Raw genomic sequence first — 23355 nt, forward strand, 5'->3', positions numbered from 1 at the left:
CTTCATGTCACGTCCCTCAAATGGCACTGTAAACACTGCTCATATCCCCATCTTATCCGCCCCACCACTGCCTCCCCGCTCTCTGGAACCCGAAGTTACCCTCAGCTGTGGAGAAACCACTTAGAAATTACTTGTAAGAGAAGACATTACTTATAATCATAAGAATCCTTGCATTTGCTATAGTGCCTCATCACGTCTTTGAGAAGTCTCAAAGCGCTTCACAGAATATACTGTAAAGTGAATTGACTGTATATTTTGTGGGTGAAGCTAATTGGAACATAGTTGCACATTTTTCACACTGATTGTTAAGTGCATATCATTTATTATCCACTTCAGAACACTTAGGAGCTGGAGCGATAATGACAGCACATTAGAGTTTACACATCGGCTATTTAATTACTTCAACTGCTGAGAAAGCTAAAACCCAACTGAGGGGGAAACTGTATAGAACTACAGAACTCTACAGCAGTAGCGAATCTCGGTGCCTTGGGACGTCTTCCCAACGTGAATAATTTGTTGTCGTAGTTCATGTGGAATTAAACCTCCTTATTGCAAAAAAAAAGAGTAGAGGGCCCAACACAAACGTGGGTACGGGGTCCTGCACATCCACAATGCACCAGAAGTGACGTCAGAAGTGACCTGAAGACCCAGCGTTGACCATTTTTTAAAAATAAGCAGACAACCATTTTTCTAGATGCTCAGTGAATATAGAAACCGACGGGCAATAAAAGCAGACTGGTGTTTTACAGCGCTTCGACTGCCATCTCATGCAGGGCCACGGAAACGCTGCACTATCGGGGATGCGATCCTTCTGAAGAGACGTTATAACCGACATCCTGTCCGACTGTTCAGGTGGGCATTAAAGTTAAATACAAATGCTGTGAAAAGCTTTGAGACATCTCGACGATGAGATAAGGCGCTATATCAAATGCATGGATTATTATTATTATCATGTTATTATATTATTATCATGGGGGGGTCATCACAGTTTAAAAATAATAGACTGCAATTCTCAAGCTTCCATCTTTACGTGGATGAAAGAGAGACAACATACCAAGTAATAATTATAATAATATTAATAATAATCCTAACATTTGATATAGCGCCTTATCACGCCTTCGAAACGTCTCAAAGCGCTTCACAGAACATACTGTAAAGACAATTGACTGTATATTTTATGGGTGAAACCCGGCAGCCAATTGCGCACAACAGTGTCCCATAAACAGTCGTGGATTGAATGACCAAATTAGAATTTTTTTTAATGTATTTACCCACTGACCCAGGAGAAAAGCCACTTATATTTTGATATTTACAAATTTATGAAAGCTATGGGATTAGTTTCCCTAATCTGGCTTCAAAGCCCTGCAGATAAAAAGCAAGTCTTCCAAAGGAGACCACTGTTTGGTGAAAGCAGAAAGGCTAATGCCAAGAGTTCCACAGTGGGTAGCGTTATAGAGCAGGACTTGTTATTTTCAAAGTGGAAATCACTGACAAAGAGAAACGAAACAAAAATGGAAAAAACCATTCCACCCTCAACACACTGATTTTTGCGTCAAAGCAAACCTCAGCATTTGTATGAAGGAAAAATAAACCAAATCTTTGCATTTCAGAGGAAACTCCGGAATGAAATGTTGAAGGCTTATCCTTTGCGCTCGATACTCATGGCCTCCAGTAACTGATGACATTTCCACTTTCAAAACCATCCGTAAGTGTCGTTGAATTTAACCTACAAATCCCTTCTATCAAAGCACCTACTTCCTTTTGAAGAGAAAAAAATTGATTTTGCATTCGGCATCATACAACCACAAGAATGCAGAACGACACAACATGCAAGGTCCAAATGGTCATGCTAATGATGCAAGAAACCTTAAAGCTTGCACAACTAGAGCAAACTCAACACCAACAAGCAATGGGGGAAAGCTCTTAATCCTATGTTCCTTGAAGCAGTTGAATTATATAGTATAGGCTAAATGCGATGATGCATTAAACCCATAACTGCTTTCTTTATTTTTGGAGCCAAAACTATGATTAAAATCAGTCAAACTACAATGGAATTTCCCCCTCACGCCACTTAGCTTTTGAACTTGATCAGATAGCATGTAATAGCAAGTATTTATTTGTGCATTTTGAAAGCAAAAACAATTTCCTTTCAGGGCAACACCAGCAGCCAGAAGAAATAACTTCCGGTTTAAAATAAGTTGTTTCGATGACAAACAGTCGCAGTATAGCACAGAATGTCAACTGCAGCATTTAGACTGGACTATTTTTAAAATGTTCTGTCCTTTCTTGTGAAGTTGCTGTTTTTTTTGCGGAGATAAATCTCCCCAGGCACCAGCAACCTGCCAGTATCTCAGCCAAGTAGTCATTCGTCACGTGCAAGCCTAGACATTGAATGCCACCAGACTATTTGACCATGTGGGGCTGTCTCATACTCAATTCCGAGCTTGTCCTCATCTGATGTCAACACGCATGCACATTCTGACATAATACAGATCTGATCATTAGCACAAACCTGGCTGTACACACTGGAACAATTGCACACAGTTGTATATAACGGTACAGTTTCCCACAGAGGTGTAGATCACATACTGGTGTTTGATATTGATGTTTCTAGAGATAGTTCACACAAACACCTGCAGACATTACACTTTACAGTACATCCTGTGAAGCACTTTGGGACACCCCTGCTAACATGAAAGGCACTGTATCAAATCTAAGGTTTACAGTAAACCTCACATAAGTTTATCAGTCGGGACCTTTATATTTAATATGACTTACGCAATGTCTGAGTTTCTCCACCAGTGTTACTTCACGGTAAAATAATGTTTTCATGCAAACTTTGAAATAATTCCTCTTGTTCAATGCATATTGCCACCTAGTGGTAATACTTGCCAGTGTGAGAGATTCAGAAATGTTTACATCTAATCAATTAAGTGAAATAATCACTGGAACAGCCCCAAGGTGTAGAATCCCCATCTTCACACAGCCCTACTTTGCACAGTTGAACCTCCCACTGGATTACTGGCAGCTTTCATTTATGAGGTCAAAGGAAGAATATATTATGTGTGTATATAGATATACTGTATATTATATTCCGAACGTCCCTCTAGTGGGCTCATTTAGATTATAAAATGAGAGGCAGTGGATTACTGGCAGCTTTCATTCATGATGTCAAAGGAAGAATACCTTATGTGTATATATACATATACACACACATATATATATATACACACACTGTATATTATATTCTGAAGATCCTCCTAGTGGGCTCATTTTTTAACCATCAGTAAATTTGCTGGTCTTGGCAGGATATGCACACCACGTTCTCTGTTAATTGGTACATTTCCCAACTGTATGAAATTAAAATGTGATTTGACCATTGTTATCTCCCAATGCCAAAGTGAGTAGAATGATCAGAGATCTCTCCAGGTTTCAGTAGTAAAAGGAATAGCAGGTATGGGAGAGAGGCAAGCTCACACACTCACATGGAGACTCAGAAACTAGCAAGAAGACAGCAGCCCGAATGCGAGCTCAGCACCTCGTGACGAGGAAGCTTCCTTTTGAATTTACTTATTTTACAAATGAATATTTCAGGACAAAGTTATTAAAAGGTCATTTCATGCTGCAAACATTCAAGGATTCACTTCCCTTTGCAGAAATTTCAATTTCTTAATTTCCAGCATTTATATTAAGCACAATTTAAAACTGTATTGAGTATGGTGCATTCAACTACAACAACTTGTGTTTAAATAGCTCCCCTCACACAGGGTAGTGTCCCAGAGCACTTGAAAGACTCTAAGAGATTTTGTACTCATTCAAACACAGGCAAAAGGTTTCCAGCACAAATTCATGCACCAGAGATGCAGATTTAAGCAAACCAAAGTGCATGCTAATTTTCTGAGGGAATTACATTATCTACATATTTGATTACTTACATTCCTCTTAGGGTATAATCAGTTTCAGATTAACATTTGTTTGTAACCTCAGATTAAAATCAAATTATAATCCTTGCATTTATAGCGCTATATCATGTCCCCAGAAACATTTCAAGGCACTACACGATTTATCGCAAAATGTAACGGTAATATATTTTAGGGGAACACAGCAGCCAATTTGCACAAAGCATTCATTCTCTCAAAAACAGCAATGTAGTGAATGACCAAGTTTATCTGGGCGATGGTTGGCCTGGGCACTGGAAGAAATAACCTATGTTAATTTTATAACAATAGTATAAAAATCTAACTTGGTTGTTCAAGCAATGCAATTGCCAAAATTTCTCTGTCTCAGAGATATTGTCCTACACAAAGGGTTCCGATTGCTAGATAAATGCAAGTTGTTGTTGAACAGGTAGGATGTCCTAGCTGGACAAGCGGCAGGAAGTTTCCCAATTTTCCAGCTGCGCATTTTTAGAGTTGAATAAACTCTAGAATTACCCCTAATTCTACTTTGGAGTCCCCAAGCCTCGGCTCTTTAACAAACCGCATTTAATCTCCCTAGGATTGGGTGAACAGAGTGCTTCTCCTTGGGGAGAGAGTGTGTCTTCCATACCAGAAAAATGAAAAAACATAAGACATGTGGAAATCCCAGTAGTTTACTTTGGAAACTCAAAGAATGGTGATAGTCTTTTGTGTATAAGATTCCCAACTGACCAAAAATAGTGAGCTCCCTCAAAAACTCACTGTAGAAACATTTCAGGTTTTTAAAAATGTCACCAAAATGTCACATAACATTACTGACACCTTCTGATATCTGCTGCCAGTAATCATTCCGAACAGCTACAGCAACAACAATACCTCTTAATCATCATTTTTCACACCAAGCATGAACTTGCCCAGGAGATACCACCTCCTGTAAAATCAATCGGTTACTTAAACTTTAATTGGGCTCCCACAATTGTCCAGGGAGATTTTTTTCAGAGATGCAGCGCTGGTGTTAGCCTTCACAGGCTAATCGGAACCAATTACTGTATGCAAATTTCTATGAGGCTCAAAATGCTGAACATACAAACGGATCATTTACCCCAACATGTATACCAATCTCGCTGAAAGGTTGGCAGACAATATTCCAAAAGCAAACAGGTCAGTGCTTTCCCAGAGAAAAAGAAAGAAACTTAAACACAGGAGGGGCAGCAACCCAAAACCGAACACACACACCTTTCCTACAGTCAATTTTTTTTGGTCAGTCTGACATATGTGGAAACCCATCACCATACTTAAGAGTATCCAAACCAAACTTAACATCCCTGACACCTTCTGACTTCTGGTACCAGTGATCATGACATCAAATTATCAGGAAACAGACCATTAGCTCTCATATCCCACTCAATCTTCTGTGGTTTCCCTTTCCTTGTACTAATGCAGATGTCAATCTTTCTTTTCACTGAGAAAATATACAGTCAATTGACTTTACAGTGTATTCTGTAAAGCATTTTGAGACGTCTCAAATACGTGAAGAATTATTTTGGTCAACTAGGGCTCTGATACATGCGGAAACTCATCACCATGCTTAAACTGAAGTCCATGCATCCCACCTACACTTGAAAATTCCTAAGATATTTATTGTAATGGACCGTGCACCCTCTCTCTCTCTGGAGCATCCTGATTACCTAATTCTGGAGATTAGATCAAGTTGGCAAGAGCCAAGGCTTGGGGACCTCAGAGATTGCAATGGGGTACTGCTGAAGTCCAACCAGCTGAAGTCACAAAGCTTGCCATTGAGAGTACTGTATGACAAGCTTTCCCACTGCTTGTCCAGCTGGCACCACTCTACCTGTTAGAGCTTAGCTTACAGCTGAGTGGGAAGATTCCCGGCCCTCAGTGACTGGTCTGCCCTTCCAAGTCCTGTCAATAAGCCAGGCTGGCTATGCCATCATCAGCAGTGTCCTGGAGAACTGGGGTCCTGACTCAGGAAGTGGATTACCGAGACCTCCAGAGAGGGTTGGCTTGATTGCGATATTCCATTGCCAAACATGCTGCCTGCCTTTCCTCTCCTGCTGTAAATACAGTAGTGAAGATAAATACGATCATATCAGCTGAGCAAACTATCACGAGACAGAGAGAACTGCCAAAGCTTAGTTATCAACACAGTTTCCCTTCTCAAACTTCATAATGATTTGCAGATGGCAAGTACATTTATAGAACATTTTATACCACAAACTGAATCTGACCCAGCTTAACGTGCCAAAATATCCAGACACAAGTCTTTTGTTCTCCTTAGGCAAGGTTTATTTCCACCATCAACAAACTGCTACACTATTTAATAAAAACAGAAGTCGCAGGGAACACGCAGCAGGTCAGGCTGGATCTATGGAGAGAGGAAAATGAGTTTACGTTTTAGGTCGATAACCTTTCGTCAGAAGATCTATTTAACACTATTTAATACGCTGGGCCTGTGCTATTTTGAAGTGAGCACTGAATAGTTGTTGGTCACTTTTCCTTATAAATGTCCATTCTTTCCAGGTCCCAAATTTCCAATCTCTCCCAAACCGTATTCTAACAGGGTGAAAATAAATAAATCTAGCTTGTGCTAAGTTAAAGAAACAGAGCCACACATCTCACATGATGGCATCCCTTGGTGTGGGCTCTCCATTCCATTCTCTGGGCCAGCGAAAGTGAACCATCAAGGAAAATAATAACCGGTTGTTAGTTGATTGGCGGATCATTTTTCCTTAGATTATAATCCCTTCACAAAAACAAAAAGTAAATAATAATAATTTGGTCAATCAAGCCATAACTGTTTGTGGGGCACTGCTGTGCGCAATTGGCAGCCAAGTTTCACCCCCAAAATATACAGTCCACTCACTATACAGCATATTCTGTGAAACGCTTTGAGACGTCTCAAAGACGTGATACGGTGCTATATCGAAGGATTATTATTATAACAATCCTCAGGGGCTACTTTAGGGTTATTTTCTAAGAATTAAAACATTACCCTGCATGAGAAGTTACAAAGTATGTAAATGTTGTCATGCTTACACCAAAAGATTATGGAAACCTTTCAGTGCGTTGTACAGTGCAGGAGCAGTTCAGTGGGAGTACTGTTGGGCCTCAATAAAAATAAATCACTGCAAAAAAAGAACAGGGAGCCGAGTGTACACGTGGAGTAGAGCAGACATTGATAGTGGTGGAACTGTCACCATTTGGATTTCATTATCCATGCCTCCCTGATACTGAACAGTTTTATTCACAACCAAATTTTAACCGGTTACAAAGTTTCTAAGCCTTCAAAAATAAGTAAATACGCTTATTCAACGCGACGCACATCAACAGGTTATACTTGTTTGTAAGCAAACATTTGTCAAACGCTTTTTTTTAAAAAAACACAGATGACGCTTTTGTAACATTATTTCTTTTTTACAGAAAGGTCCCCAACTTAAAACATGTTCGTACTAGCATCTTGGTTGATGCAAAACAAAGTGCCACACTAAGAGACATCTTCTCCCATTTTGTGTTCCTGGAAAACTATTGGCTAATTTGTCACCTGTAGGCACACTGATCAGTAATGTTCACAGTACAGTAGACCTCCATTATAACACATAGAAAGTGACACTGACCGCAACCTGATATTAATTTATTAACTGATGATGAGCCAGACGTCAGCCTGTTTGTGCACAGAATCTGGCCTGTAGTGACCAGCGATGTCATGGTGCAGAAGTGCCGACTGGCAATCGTGCCCCGTTATAACACCAGGATATGGCCTCCCCCAACTACTGTGTTACAAAGGATCACTGTAATTCACAATACAGTATTGCAGTATTCCAAACAGATATTCAACTTGTTTTCCTTCAACCAGGAAGGCCAGTTCCTGACTGCTAACCAGCAACAACAACAACAACAACAACAAAATGACACCTCTGCTGGAAGGCCAGGATGCGCGGCACTCAGGGAAGATAGGCTGTGATACCACCAGTGGTCAAGCAACCTTCAGGGACTCATAACCTGAGCTCACCCAATGAGGAATATGCACTTTGGGGGATGACAACCACATCCAACATCATCTTCACCTAATGTCCCCAAATCGTTTTCAGTTAGTCACTGGATAGTGACCAGGAAAGGAACTTCCGACGAATCTCTCCCTCTGTAACCCCAAAACACTGAAACCAAACTCCTTTTATAATTTTTTTTAAAAACCATGGATATGGTGAGAACATGGCTATCACATCAGGATGGCAGCTGTATCATTTCAAGAATAGCACGGTCAAACCTAAAATTCTACAAACCACTTAATATAAAGGATTGCTGTGTTTCTCTTCATATCCCTCAGCTTCCAACGCATTACAACATCCGGCACTTCAAACAGCCCATTGCAGTTGAAAGGCCCCACTGTACAATCGGCAGAGAATTCATCGCGGCACAACAAAACCTTTGGTTGATGAAAACAGACAAAATTCTTCACATTAACTGACATGTTTTGAGCAGCGTTTAAATCGTGATTTTGTAGGCAATTTAAAGGTCAGAGGTGATGCATTTTAGGCATATTTTGATGTTCAGTTCTATGTTCAGTAACAATATCGCCTCCAAGTAAGAAGGTTGAGGGATCAAACCGCACATTAGGACATAAACTCACATTGTCTATCTCAGCAGATACTCCAGTGCAATTCTGGGGTATGCTGTATTGTTCAAGATGCCATCCTTCAGATGTTAAGCTCAGGATCCGTCTACAGTATTCGAAAGATCCCACTGCATTATTCGAAAAAAGAAGGGAGTTTCTCCTGGTGTCTTGGTCAGCAATTCCCTCAAATAGAATTGGTCGTTTGTTTCATGGCCGTTTGTTAAGCATTGCTGAGTGCAATTGGGCCGCTTTGTTTGCATCCCACCTACATATTGAAATCCCAGAGATAGGTTGTTGGAATGGACTGCACACTCTCTCCCTGGAGGGACACATCCTTGCGAATCCAGGATTCGGCAATATACTCCCGTGGCTTCCAGTTTCATCATGTGGGCCTCATGAATCACTGGCTCGAACGCCTTTCGAAAGCCGATGAACACAACGTAAGTGGGTTTCCCCATAGGCTTACGACATTCTGCAAGCTTATACGAACAGTGCTACCGACCGAGTCAGGCCAACACCCAGCCAAGTTAGACATGTGGTGCAACGTTTCACCCAGCAGAAAGAAGAAACTACCTAAAGAAGAGGAAAACAAAAACAAAACAAATAGAAACCGAGATTCTATAAAACGGCAGATGCCAATCGAAAGCAGCAGGAGAAATGTTTTTTTAAGCGCTTGTGAAGTTGCCATAAAATAATAATTCATGATAAAACTGCTTCCCAATCTTTTTTCTCACCACAGTTCTTCATAATGCTAACAATTTAGCTTTTTTTAAAGGTTGGAAGAACTGCTCCAGGCCAGCAGAAGAAAGCAAACCCGGCCAATAACGAGCAGCTCCAACAGGGCAAGTCATGGCAAAGGGCAAGCAGCATCCAAGCAGATTCTGGATGAAGAGCCCGGATGGGTCTTTACTTTTCCTTTTCCTTCATGATTCGCACCAGATTTAGAGTTTTCACCCGTGTTAGCAGGTAACCAATAAGTGTAACCAAGGACTAATAATATTAATAATCCTGGCATTTGGTATAGTGCCTTATCACATCTTTGAGACGTCTCAAAGCAATTTACAGAATATACTGAGAAGTGTTATTGACTGTATATTTTGTGGGCGAAAGTAACCAATAAGCCCAACTAACGATCAAAAAACACTCAAACACACTGCTTTTCGGTCTTACCATTTTACCAACAAAGGTCAAAATGCACATGGATATGCCATGCCAATATGAGTATTAAAGTCACATTCCCAGCAAAGTAGTCTTTGACTCATTTTGTATTTACTAACCAAAAATACAATTTACCCGCACCTGGACTCCCAATTAGCCGCATGTATTGGACGAACCGGTTGTAAACAACAACAAGATAACATTTGTATTGCGCCTTTCACGTCGGGAGGACGTCCCAAGGCGCTGGACAGAGTACAGCATTTCAGACCCAAGCTGGAGTCATGGGGGGAGAAGGGAAGGGGGGTGACCGATGGCATGGTCGAAAAGGACGGTCTTGAGGCGGGACGAAGGAGGCTAAGGAGGGGGCGAGGCGGAGTGACTGGGGAATGAAATTCCAGAGCTTGGAGGCAGAGTGGCTGAAGACTCTCCCGCCAATGGTGGGGCGGGTGGGTCGGGGCACGTGGAGCAGCCGGAGCCGGCTGAACGGAGGGAGCGGGCGGGTTGGTAGAGGGTTAGAAGGTCACAGAGGTTGGGTGAGGTGAGGCCATGGAGGGCTTTGTAGATGAGGACCAGGATCTTGAATTGGATCCTCTGAAGGATAGAGAGCCAATGGAGTCGGTCGAGAGTGGGGAGATGGGGTCATGGAGTTTGGTGTGGGAGAGGACACGGGCTGCAGAGTTCTGGATTATCTGCAGCCTGTGGAGGGAGGAGTTGGGAAGGCTGACAAGCAGGGCGTTTGCATAGTCGAGCCTGGAGGTGATGAAGGCATGAACAAGAGTTTCAGCGGCCTGAGGGGTGCGGTAGTGGCAGAGACGGGCGATGTTACGGAGGTGAGGGAAGGCAGAGCGGGTCATGGCTTGAACGTGGGGGAGAAAAGACAGTTGAGGGTCGAACAAGTTAAAGCACGGGATCCAGTTTAAATACTGCACCCGAAAATCTCCAATCACTTCACTACTAACAGGCATGCACCAATTTTCTTAAATGGATGGAAAAATAAAAAAAAGTCATGCACAACTCCAGTCATGTGCGAAGTCAAAATCATTCATGACGCAAGCATTTCTTGCAATGTATGTGCAAAAAAAAACCAAGTTCAGTCAGAAGTGTATTGCAGCAAATTGCAATTAGCCTTAGGACATCAACATACGTAAGTTGCAATGGATCAAACCAGTTACAGTAAAATTGAAAGGTGATTTTTTTAATTAAACCTGGCTTAGTTTTGATTTTTTTCACTATCGCTTGGCAAGTTCTTCCTACTTTTTCCCCTTTTCCCCCTCTCTGGGCCTACTAATACCACACACACGGTGTTGTTTGCTCTCAAGTTTCCACCAATGCTGCTTGAGCCAAGTTCAAAAGATGCACAAGGATTATCCCCCAAACTGACTCACACACTAATTTGGTCTTTCTCCAGGAAAGTGCCTGGCTCTGTGGCACGCCCTCCGGAGGGTATCACTTAGATTAGCAATATACCATATGTTTCTATACTTAAACTTCCCTACATTGAGGCATGTAGCCACAATCAAAATTGATCCAACGTTATTGGTAGATTGTGCACAACATTTTCTGAAGCAAATCTGCAAAATCTGAGCACGAGAAAGGCAAGTATCCTTGCTCTCTTCTCCTCATGCCACCCTCTCCAATACAAAGCGAGTGCGTAAACTGAAACTCAAAAGTGTAGGTCTATGATCCCTTGGTTAGCTACAAGGAGCACTTAAAAGAAAATCAACAAACACACCCAGCAGAATATCTGACCTCTCTTTGCAGCAGCTATTATGCCAAAGCTCTCTGAGACACTACCCTGTAGTGTGAAGGGGCAATACATAAATGTAAGTTGTTGTGGTTTCCAGAGCTTAATTAAGGATGGTCAGGAAGGCTAGTTCCCATAACATTTCATAGATGTAAAGGAAATTTTTATTGTAGACTCACAACAGGATCCAGAGTTAAATTTAAAACCATTTATAGGAGATGATTAAAGGAACTTCAAAAACAATCCCTCATTTGCTGCCTGAAGATTAAAAACACGACACTGAACGTAGCTTTTCTTAAAACAAAACTCTCGTGAAGGAATTTGACTCTTTTTTTCTCTTCCACTGGAACGCAGATCCTATCCTTACCCAAAGTACCCCCACACACATACACACACACACACAAGCACTCATGAGTAGTGTTTAGCAAAGGAATCCCTGGCTAATTTCCCCACTTTAAACTAAGAGCACTGATGTGTGCTTTCACAACTGCTAACACAGCTGAGATCAGATAATTCGACACAAACCAGGATTCAAATCCACCGTATGCTGAAGATATTTTCCAGGTCTAATTCCCGAACAAAACAAGTAGTTAGGATGTGAAATGCCCAGCCGGGAGCAGTGGTTGAGGCACAATCCATATTGGCCTTCAAGAGCCAACGAGATCAATACCTTAAAAAGAGTCAGCTCCAGCGGTATGGGTAAAAATAAACTAACCAGCGAGTTATGCAATTCAATGAAGTGGCAAGACACCTTTAAGAATTTGAAGCATGTTCAGTTATTGACCAAAACAAAATAAGTCCAAGGTTTTAATGTAACATTGTGTATTTGTGGGAGGACTCGACTTCTGAAGCAACTCGTGATTATCCAAACCCTAACAATTATTTCTTCACAACTTTTATACAAACTCCTGCAATTCATTAACACAAATAAGAATGTGACATTCGCTTGATCATGCCATACTTTAACATTCCGTGATTATTTTTAATTCTCTGCTTTGCCATTTGTTTCTTTCTTAGCCTAAATCCCCCACACTGCCACTCCTTCAGGATCTGCAGCCGTGCATACAACTTAGACCATGTGTAATAGTGACTCACTCAGCCCACAGTCAACATTGGGCTACGAAACTCATTGTGGAGATGTTTCTTTTTTTTAAAAAACAACCTCTACAACACCCAAGATTTCATTGTGTTCACTAAGAAGAGAAAAAAAGAAAACTATAAAACTGTTTCACGTCCACTCAATCTGGCTCAACGGCACGACCAGTCAGGAAGAGGGACCATACCAAAAGAGGGAAGACCAAAAGAATCAGGAAGGGGGAGGACCAATTAAAGAGTAGGGGAATATAAAAGATGAGACTAAAGCATTTGATTTAAAGTGTTTATTCAGTTAATAATGGGACGTGGCCCATCCAAGATGGGCAATAATAATAATAATCCTTACAATAATAATCGTTGCATTTGGTGTAGCGACTCAGCCTTGATCAGGAATAGTCCAATCATTCCTGTACAGACCACACCTGCCCCAGAACTGGCCCCAATTCCCCAAGAATCGGAACCCTTCTCTCCTTCACCATCGTTCCAGGAATGCCATATCTTTCTATTACTCTGCTGACTGGTACGTGAGGTGCGGAGTAATTTAGAGATTACAATTGGTCCTTTGTCTCAATTTATCGCCTAATTCCTGGAACTCCATCTGCAGGACCTAAAACCTATTAGCTGCCACTAATTGATCCCCTGGATCCCCTGAATGGGAACGGCAATGGGAGGGAAGAGGCGCTCAGCAGCGAGAAGAGAAAGGTAAGAACTCCGGTTACGAGAAACGCTGAGTAAATCGGACAAAACTCCCTGTCCCAATTCATCCCGGCTAAAGCGTATTCTACTGATTGTTATCTGAACATTCAGAGTTGCAATTCTGCTGCAAACAATTCATCAATAAAAGTAGAAAAGTGCACTTATTGTCATCCTAGTCTTCAAAGCAAATATCATACAGAAACAATCGGTTCTGTCAAGTTGCAATCAACATCAAGAGTGTATGAAACCCAGGAATAAACTTTATTTTTAAAATCAACTGCAAAGTATTATTCAATTCATGGAGTTATCCTGGAAGCAATCCCTTAAAACTGGCTCAGCATTCAAGCATCTACAGAAACTCCTGTCTATTCCCCTGACTATGGAGTCCTCAATCACTACAGCAGGGCACAACCAGATTCAACAACAACTTATTTATATAGCACCCTCACGCACGGTAGTGTCCTAGAGCACTTGATTCAGTGCTGTTGCTGTTTATACTGGTGGCCAGCTCCATTATCAAATGCAAGGATTATTATTTTGGTGCTTAAAAAAAATTAATTTGCATACGCAAATTAATTGATTGTATATGCAATCTTCCCACTATAGCACCCTCACGCACGGTAGTGTCCTAGAGCACTTGATTCAGTGCTGTTGCTGTTTATACTGGTGGCCAGCTCCATTATCAAATGCAAGGATTATTATTTTGGTGCTTAAAAAAAATTAATTTGCATACGCAAATTAATTGATTGTATATGCAATCTTCCCACTTTTTTATTTTAAATGATGCAACTGATATACCAATCATGTACAGAAATGCTTTAACTCCTGGAGATTTAGGTTATTGTTCTGTCTGCCCGATTCCATGGTAATAATAATAATCCTTGCATGTGATATAGCACCTTATCATGTCTTCGAGTCGTCTCAAAGCACTTCACAGAATATACTGTAAAGTGAATCGACTGCATATTTTGTGAGTGAAACATGGCAGCTAATTGGGCATAGCAGTGTCCCACAAACCGTCTTGGACTGAAGTGACTAATTTATTATTAATCTTTTTTTAAAGTAATTTATTGCCCCCAGAAAGGCTATCTGCCAATCGACTAACAACCAGGTTTCTACTTACTGCTTGGTAAACAGAGGCATATGGAGTAAGGAAACTTGCCCAACATTTCGCCCACGGTAAATGTCTGCATGCCTCCAAAATAATACTGGCGTGTGGCGTGTGAAGTACCGGAGGCAAGTCTCATTTACTCAGGTGGGGAACATTCACTTCAGCAAATGAAGGTCAGATTTCAAGATCCATCCAATCTTCTTTCATGAGTGCACCACTTTAGGCACCGTAACTCCACAGACTAACGCACAAAACTAAGCCTCTGTGGAAGAAAACTTATACTCTAGCTAAGAGTTCCAATTACACAAGTGACAAACTGAAACAAGATCTTGTCATCTATGTATTTTGGAGTCCTGTAGCTCAGTGGTCTGAGCACTCGCTTTGCGAGTGAGAGACCTGAGTTCAATTCCAGGCAGAGGGCGAAACCTTGGGCAAGTTTCCTTACTCCACACAGAGCCTAATAATAATCCCTCCAAAAAAAAAAAAAAAAAATTGGTCATTTTCAATCTACGACTGTTTGTGGGACATTGCTGTGCGCAATTGGCTGCCGCGTTCGCCCACAAATATACAGTCAATTCACTTTACAGTGTGTTCTGTGAAGCGCTTTGGGACGTCCTCCTGACGTGAAAAGCGCTATATCAAATGCAAGGATTATTATTATTATTATTATTATAAAGTATCAGCACAGTATCCTGTCTAGTCTACCTTTGAAACAAAGATATATCCAACAAAAGCGACAATTTGGTATTATTAAACATCATCTTTCATGTGGGATCAATGTTTCAAAACACTTTATAAACGGTATGTTGTCAGCTTGGCTCAGTTGGTCAGACTCTCACCTCTGATTTAGAAGGTTGTGGGCTCAAAGATTTACAAATCTTTGTGAATTAGTTCCCAAGATTCAGATTGGAAGTGCCATCCTTCAGATGAGCCATAAACCGAGATCACGTCTGCCTGTTCAGGCGGACATTAAAAATCCCATTGCACTATTTGAAAAGAGAAGGGAGTTTCTCCCAGTACAATCCCCCAAGCAAAAATGGTCATTCACTGCATGGCTGTTTGAGGGACATTTCTGTGCACATATTGGTTGCTATATTTGTGCTCAAAACACACTGTCACTGCACTTTACAATATATCCCGTGAAGCACTCCTGACATGAAAGGTGCTATGCCAAATGTAAGGATTATTATTATCATCTTATGGGCTCTTTGTATTGATATTGCTACTCCTACCTTTACTTCTCTATCTGTCCTGGGCATTCTAATAGCTAGAGGTGTTTAACTTTCAATCACTCCCTTGCTGAAGGCAGGTTTCTATGAATGTCATATCTTCCCATAGTAATCATGTTCTACAGCTCATTATATACATTTCTAATATTTTGAATGTTTGTGAATACCTGTATAGAAATGTTCAAAGCATTAGAAATAAATGTAATGACCTAGTTGTGATATTTTCTTAATCAGTTGTGTAATGTGATATTTCCCTTTAGGATAAATACACCTATCTTCGCTTCATCTGATGTACGTCATCCCCTCAATTAAGGTTTTCTATCGCCATTACCCCTGTGCTTTAAATGTTTACCTATCGTTCAAAACTACTGGCTCCAAGCTGCGTATTGCATTCTCTGGTTCCCTCACCATATAATAATCCTTGCATTTGATGTAGCAATATATACATATATAATATATATATTATACATATATATATATGAGTGAGTGAGGACTTAAATTTATATATATATAAAAATAAATGTAAGCCCTCACTCACAGCTCAAATTATCCTTGTTGTTAGTTACAGTTCTATTCAGGTGAAAGCTGTCCCTTCAGTAGTTTATTCCTGCCCCAGAACTGATCGAAACAATACTGGTCCCCAAGTAATCTAAAAGAGTATTATATTCTTCAATATGCTTCTGAGTAATTCATTCCATATGCTCATTAGCTCCAGTGTGAAATAGTTCTGGTCTAGTTCCACATTTGCAACTAATTTCTAATTGTTTTTAATTCCAGTTTCTATTTGAACATTCAGCAGTATAAACGATTTGTGTAAAATAACTATCTTGATAACATTGAGTACTTGTTTTAGGAAACCTCAAAGTTTTCTCTTTCCCAACAAGATCAGGATCAACTTTCTAAACAGCCATAAAACAGATTCACTTCACCAGATGTCATTTTGATTCAACTTTGCTGCATCCTCTAAGAGGGCAAAATATCTTTGAACAATATTTTACACAGAATAAAATATCTAAAGGTTATAATAATAATCCTTGAATTGATACAGCACTATTCACGTCTTCTAAACGCAATAATAATAATAAGGACGTCCCAAAGCGCTTCACAGAACACACTGTAAAGTGAATTGACTGTATATTTGTGGGCGAACGCGGCAGCCAATTGCACACAGCAGTGTCCCACAAACAGTCGTGGATTGAAAATGACCAATTTATTATTGTTTTTTCTCGTGAGGGATTATTATCAGGCATGTGGAGTAAGGAAACTTGCCCAAGGTTTCGCCATGCCGGGAATCGAGTACTCTAACCACTGAGCTACAGGACTCCACAGTGGTTAACTAGTAACCAGTATTTCACTTCCAATGCCAACATGACTCAATCTCCTGCTAAGAAATGGGCCCAGGCTGGCTCAAAAGTATTTCTCCACAGATTTCAAGTAATGACAACATTCAGACATGTTGTACCAACTTCATAGTGACAAACAGAAGCTGATTCAGAGGAGAGAAAAAACTGTCATAGAATTGGTGATTTGCTCCCTGCTACCACACAAATGTCATGATTTTTTTTTTAAAAATCGGATCAACTATAACCTTCTGGGTGGAAGGTTTTGTCTATTCCTTTCACCCATATGGCATACTATCTATTATTGTATTATCGTTTCCCATTTCCTTCTGATTTTATCCTCCCACAGAGAGGTAATGCATTTAGCGGTCTCCAAAAATTGTCCTTTAGCTTGGGAGACCCTTGGGTGCATTGCTAAAAATCATTGGAGTCCTGTAGCTCAGTGGTTAGAGCACTCGCTTTGCAAGTGAGAGACCTGAGTTCAATTCCAGGCAGAGGGCGAAACCTTGGGCAAGTTTCCTTACTCCACACAGAGCCTAATAATAATCCCTCCAAAACCAAACAATAATAAATTGGTCATTTTCAATCTACGACTGTTTGTGTGACATTGCTGTGCGCAATTGGCTGCCGCGTTCGCCCACAAATATACAGTTAATTCACTTTACAGTGTGTTCTGTGAAGTGCTTTGGGACGTCCTCCTGACGTGAAAAGCGCTATATCAAATGCAAGGATTATTATTATATCTAAAATCATTCCTAATGTAAACTCCAAGATATGCTGACCTGATCCCAAGCACACCTGCTGAAATAGTATTGTTCGCCTCAGCTTAACTTGACAACTAAAAACTTGACAACTCATTCAGTGACACATTGAACATCTCAAGTGCTTCACAGAAACAAAGCGAGAGCCTGAGGTTGGAAGATGAGGAGAAGGTAGGAGGGGAAGCAGTCAAATGGCACAATCAAAGAACTTTAATTCTCATAAACCTCCTCTACACCCCTCCAAGGTCCTAACATTTTTTTCTAAAGTGAAGTGCTCAGAACGGGTGCAAAGTTAATGAGCTCCTAACTTGCTTCAATTAAACGTTGACAAGGCTTTTCTGCTCGGCTCCAATCAGTGCCTTCTCATCTTGGGCAATGGTAACAGCAACCTGAGATATTCTGTGTGTCATGGATCGGGGCAGAACCTCCACATCTTGTTCATCCCCCAACTGTCTTTGAACTGTCCGTCAGGCTGGCTTAGTTGCAGCACTTTTGCCTTTTGAGTCAGGAGGTTGCAGATTCAAAGCCCCATGTCAGGTTTCCGAACCCATCTAGTTTAAGCTGACACTTCAGTTCAGCGCTGAGAGTGTGCTGCATTGTTCAAGGTGCCAACCTTCAGGTGGGACATTAATTCTGAGGTCTCGTCTGCCTGTCCAGGTGGTCATTAAAGAATTAAAATTCACATGGTGTCAAAGAGAAACACGTTACAATAAAATTGAAACAGCCACATTTCTAAACACTGCAAATAAAAAATAATATAAAGACTAACACTTGAAAATCCACCTCGTGGACGGCAAGAGGAAAAGTGATCATTCATTTTACTTTTATGAGCAGACATAACACAAAGACGGTAAGTCTGCACTGGATGTTAAGGAAAATTGATTTGCACATTTTGAACATGGGTTTGCGACATGCCTTTTGATCAGTCATTCATCACCTTGTTGTTTTGGCGCTGCAGCATTTACAGACTGTTTTCATTTGCTATATAATCCAACAGATGAAGGCAGCAACACAAATAAAACAAGCATTTGATACTTTCAACGAAACATTAAAACACAACAGCTCTGCTCGATTACAAAACCCTAGAACATCAATTCTAATGTTCTGTTCATGCAATTCTTTCCTATCAATATTTTCTCCTCCTTTCCTCCTGAATGCAAATTTACATTTATATAGTGCCATTCATGTCAGGAGGATATCCCAAGCCGCTTGACGGCACCGGATTGACATTCGAGCCGGGAGTAGGAGTTGAGGGGGTAGGGGAGGGAAAGGTGACCAAAGGCCCAAAGGCACAGTCAAAAAAGGTCTTGAGATGAACCTCAAAAGAGATGAGCGTGGCAGTGAGTCAGAGGGATACCAAGAGGGAATTCCGGGGGGGGGGGGGGGCAATAGGCTGTAAACCCTACTTCCAATGGTGGGGGCAATTAGGGTAGGGGTCACGAAGCAGGCCGGTGAGCGAGTTGGTACAGGTTGAGGAGGTCCCAGAGGTAGGATGGTGCTTAGCAACAGGTAGGCGAGCCCTCCCTCTTTGATTTCTCAAGGTCCAAGTCCAATGCCGTGTACCAGGCTTATTCAGCTCCAGCTACTTAATCCAGTTCCTCATGCAAGAGGCCGTGGCAAATAGATGTGCCAATTGTGAAGCCACCTCCAGGGTGCTTAGGGACAGGTCAGTGTAGGCCCGAGTCCTCCCTCTCTTCGGCCATAAATCCACCTCGCTGCTTCATCCTGGACTTCGCAAATGGGTCGGAGGAAGCCTCTCCGCTGCAACCCCCGGGGCTCGGATCCATAAAGGAGGAGTGTTTGCACACAGGGCTTGTATGCCACAAGCTTGACTTGCATTGGGATCTTGCTGTCCTTGAAGAGTGATGAGCATGACCACAGTACTCTTCACCCCTTCTCAGACAGTGTCCAAGCTGAAGTTGGCGCCCAGCACAACCTTGAGGTACAGATAAAAGTCTTCCAATCCATTCCCTCAATGTCTTCTCTTGGGCTGTGCAGAACCATGATCCCGCCCTTGGTGGCACCTACCACCGTATACCATCGGTTGGCCCAATGTTCAAGATGGTGGGTGCAGCTTAGCAAATCCCCAGGTGAGTTTTCGAGCAGCACAATATCATCTGCAACAGCAGCGTCATGTTGCACTCCTGTCAGAGAGGCCTGGGACAGATACACCAAGTCCTTCCCCTCAATGCCATCCAATAGGTCGTTGATGAACACATCGAATGGGGTCGGTGACATTGCGCAGCCTTGCCTTGCCCCCCCTTTAACAGACGGATGGGATCAGTGAGTCCACTGTCTACCCACACACAGATCTTGGATCTGGAATACATATTCCAGATAAAAAACAAGATTTGGCTATGTATTCTCGTGACTTCCAGTTTCAATAATGCACAATGCTGAATCAGGAAACTTTATAACAAAAATCTTCCCCACACCATACAAGGAGAAAATTTTAGCTCGCACCAGTCATCTAAAATTGCTTCCCACTTTCCACAGGCAGAAGGACCTCAGATCAGACTATCGTTTTTAATACGCATATATTACCATGTATGAGTATTAAATGTAATATGCGGAATGGAATGATTACTATGATCTCACCTCATGCTTCAAGAAAATAAGTACGTTAATTCTCTACTTGAAAAAAATAATTTGGTCACTCAATCCACGACACTTTGTGGGACACTGCTGTGCGCAATCGGCTGCTGCGTTTCGGCCACAAAATACAGTCAATCCACTTTACAACGTATTCTGTGAAGCACTTTCGAGACACCTGAGTGATATGCAGTACTATATATGGAAAGAATGGGCTACCATAGCTTTAATATGTATGGGTTAAAACATAGTACAGAAATGTCACCAGCCAGTTCAGTACTTGTGTATTTGTTATGCGTTAATCGCATAAAATCTGAACTTATACATAACTTTACAGGCTGTCGCGTTTCGCCCAACCAATACACCGTCACTACACTTCGTATTCTGAGAAGCGCTTTCAGACGTCTCAAAGACGTGATAAGGCACGAGATCAAATGCAAGGATTATTATTATTATGATGATGATTAACTCATACTTTGCACAAGTTGCTCTGATACGACTCAAGTGAGTTTACTGTACGCAGATCCCGTAACAAAATAATGAAAGACAAAAGTCCAAAAGTCCAAGACGTGGCTGGAATGTACCTTCGAAATGTATGAACTGAGTAACTGCAATGTTTGCAGAACAAAAATTCCAATACGCTTACTTTCCAGAGTCAATCCCTAACCTCCCACCCCACTCACAATATGATTTTCCTCTCAATATTGTCCGCATTTCGAAAGCATCTCCCAAGACTGAACAGCGTCGAAGGGTACGATTTGTACCTTTAACGATCGAGCAAACAGCAGACACGTCAGGAAAGTGCAATACATACCTTTCAAATCAGGAAAGTGTTTGCTTTTCGGGAGAATTGTAAAATAAAGAACGAGAAACGGTGATGGGGGGGGGGGGCGGGAGGGGGGAGAATATCAGGACCCATTGGGGGATCAATTAACGCTTCTTTAACGGCGGCAGCGTGTGCCAAACAAAATCCTCGTAGGAAACATCCTCTCACACACAGACACACAGATACACACTTACAGATACAGACACTCACAGATACACACACACAGAGAGACACAGATACACACAGACACACACACTCACACACAGACACTCACACACACTCACACAGATACTCACACACACACACAGACACTCACAGATACCCACACACAGACACTCACACACAGACACATACACACACACACAGACTCAGATACTCACACACAGATACTCTCACACACACACACACATACTCACACACACATACTCACACACACACACACATACAGACAGATACTCACACACACACATACTCACACACACATACAGACACAGATACTCACACACACAGATACTCACACACACACAGATACTCACACACACACAGATACTCACACACACACAGATACTCTCACACACACAGATACTCACACACACACACACACAGATACTCACACACACACAGATACTCACACACACACAGATACTCACACACACACACACATACAGACACAGATACTCACACACACACAGACTCAGACACACAGACACTCACACACAGACACAGACAGAAGTGTTAAATCCAATCTAATATAAACGTGACCTCTCACCTGGCGAGTCCTTTCCGAACTTTTCTTCATCAAAACCTGCTTGAACAGCGGGTCCACGGACGAAGACATGGTTCCTCTCTTCCGAGGAGCAGTGTGTGCGGGGCGGCGGGTGGGGGGGGGGGGCGGGAGGGAGAGGGAGAGGGGGCGGAGGGGGAGAGGGAGAGAGGGAGAGGGGGGTCAGAAAATCAAAGGGGAAAATGTCACTTCGCCTCGAAAAGTCCGGGGAAAGCGGGTGGAAAGTTCCAGGAGGTGGTGGTGGGGAGGAGGGGGGGTGTGACACACCGTGGAGGGGGAGGGGGAGAGGGGAGAGTTTTATGAAGAGTTTTTATCCATATTTAATAATAATAATAATAATAATAACGATACTAATAGCGGCGATAGCGAATACTCGGGGGGGCCGGGGGGGAGGGGGGGGTTGGGGGGCGGGTGTCTCGCGGACTGTCATCGCTGAGGGGGATTGAGAGGCGGGAAACCGGGGCACCGAGAGCGAGAGAGAGAGGAGAGAGAGAGCGCGAGAGGCCCGGCCCTGCCCCCGGGGGGGGGGGGGGGCGAGGGGCTGCTTCAGTTAAGTCACCCGCCGACCACCCCCTCCCTCTCTCTCTCCCTCCCTCCTGACCTGGAACTGACTGGGCGGTTGAGAGGGGTTGGGGTGAGGTGAGGGTGGGGGGGGGTTCAAAAAATAATAATAATAATAATAATCCTGAAATAAAATCGGCGCCTTTTTTTTGGGGGGGGGGAAGGGAGAGGAAAGGACGATTTTTTTTTTGGGGGGGGGGGGGTGTCTGGGGGGGTTTCCTCCCTCCTCCCTTCCCCACTCCTTCGGGAGCGTCCGAAAGCGCCGGAGATCCGAAGCGATCCGATTCGACCCGAATTCCCCCCCTTCTCCCCCTCTCTCTCTCTCCTCTCTCTCTCTCTCCCCCCCCACCCAAAAAAAAAAGAAAAAAAAAAATCCCCCCCTCCTCAGTTGTCGGCTCCAAACCCCGCGGCCTCTCCTCCTGCTGTCGATCGGCCTCTCTCACTCACCCACTCACCCACTCACCCGGCGGGAGCGGCTCCCAGGCCGCGGCGGCTGCATTTCTTTACCCCCCCCCACCCCCTCTCTCCCCCCCCCTCCCTCCCTCTCTCTCTCCCTCCCTCTCTCCCCCCTTCTCCCTCTCTCTCTCTCCCCTTCTCCCTCTCTCTCTCTCCCCCTTCTCCCTCTCTCTCCCCCCTTCTCCCTCTCCCCCTTCTCCCTCTCTCTCTCCCCCTTCTCCCTCTCTCTCCCCCCTTCTCCCTCTCTCTCTCCCCCCTTCTCCCTCTCTCTCCCCCTCCCCCCCTTCTCCCCCCCTCTCTCTCTCTCTCCCCTTCTCCCTCTCTCTCTCCCCCCTTCTCCCTCCCTCCCTCTCTCTCCCCCTCACCCCCCCCCCACTTCGTTAATGTTATCGTTACTCCTTCTTCTTGAGGTGAGGTGGAGAGAGTGAGTGAGTGAGTGAGGGAGAGAGAGA

At 42.8% G+C, this 23355-nt stretch overlaps 1 protein-coding gene across 13 annotated transcripts in view; it reads right to left on the reverse strand.

The window, feature by feature from the left end:
• The window catches only part of rapgef6 (Rap guanine nucleotide exchange factor (GEF) 6), a 126914-nt gene extending 103952 nt beyond the window's left edge, over nt 1–22962 (reverse strand). For 11 of the 13 annotated variants that reach the window (XM_007901279.2, XM_007901283.2, XM_007901276.2 and 8 more), the window contains exon 1: nt 21872–21949. In XM_007901279.2, the coding sequence (XP_007899470.1) occupies nt 21872–21940 (69 nt within the window). In that variant the 5' untranslated portion in view covers nt 21941–21949. Of the gene's footprint in view, nt 1–8565; nt 8622–21871; nt 21950–22902 lie in introns of those variants that run through there. The other 2 variants (XM_042339849.1, XM_007901280.2) reach the window with 2 other exon arrangements.
• Nucleotides 22963–23355: the final 393 nt, after the last annotated feature.

Source organism: Callorhinchus milii, unplaced genomic scaffold, assembly GCF_018977255.1.
Source record: "Callorhinchus milii isolate IMCB2004 unplaced genomic scaffold, IMCB_Cmil_1.0 Scaffold13, whole genome shotgun sequence".
NCBI classification, from domain to species: Eukaryota; Metazoa; Chordata; class Chondrichthyes; order Chimaeriformes; family Callorhinchidae; genus Callorhinchus; species Callorhinchus milii.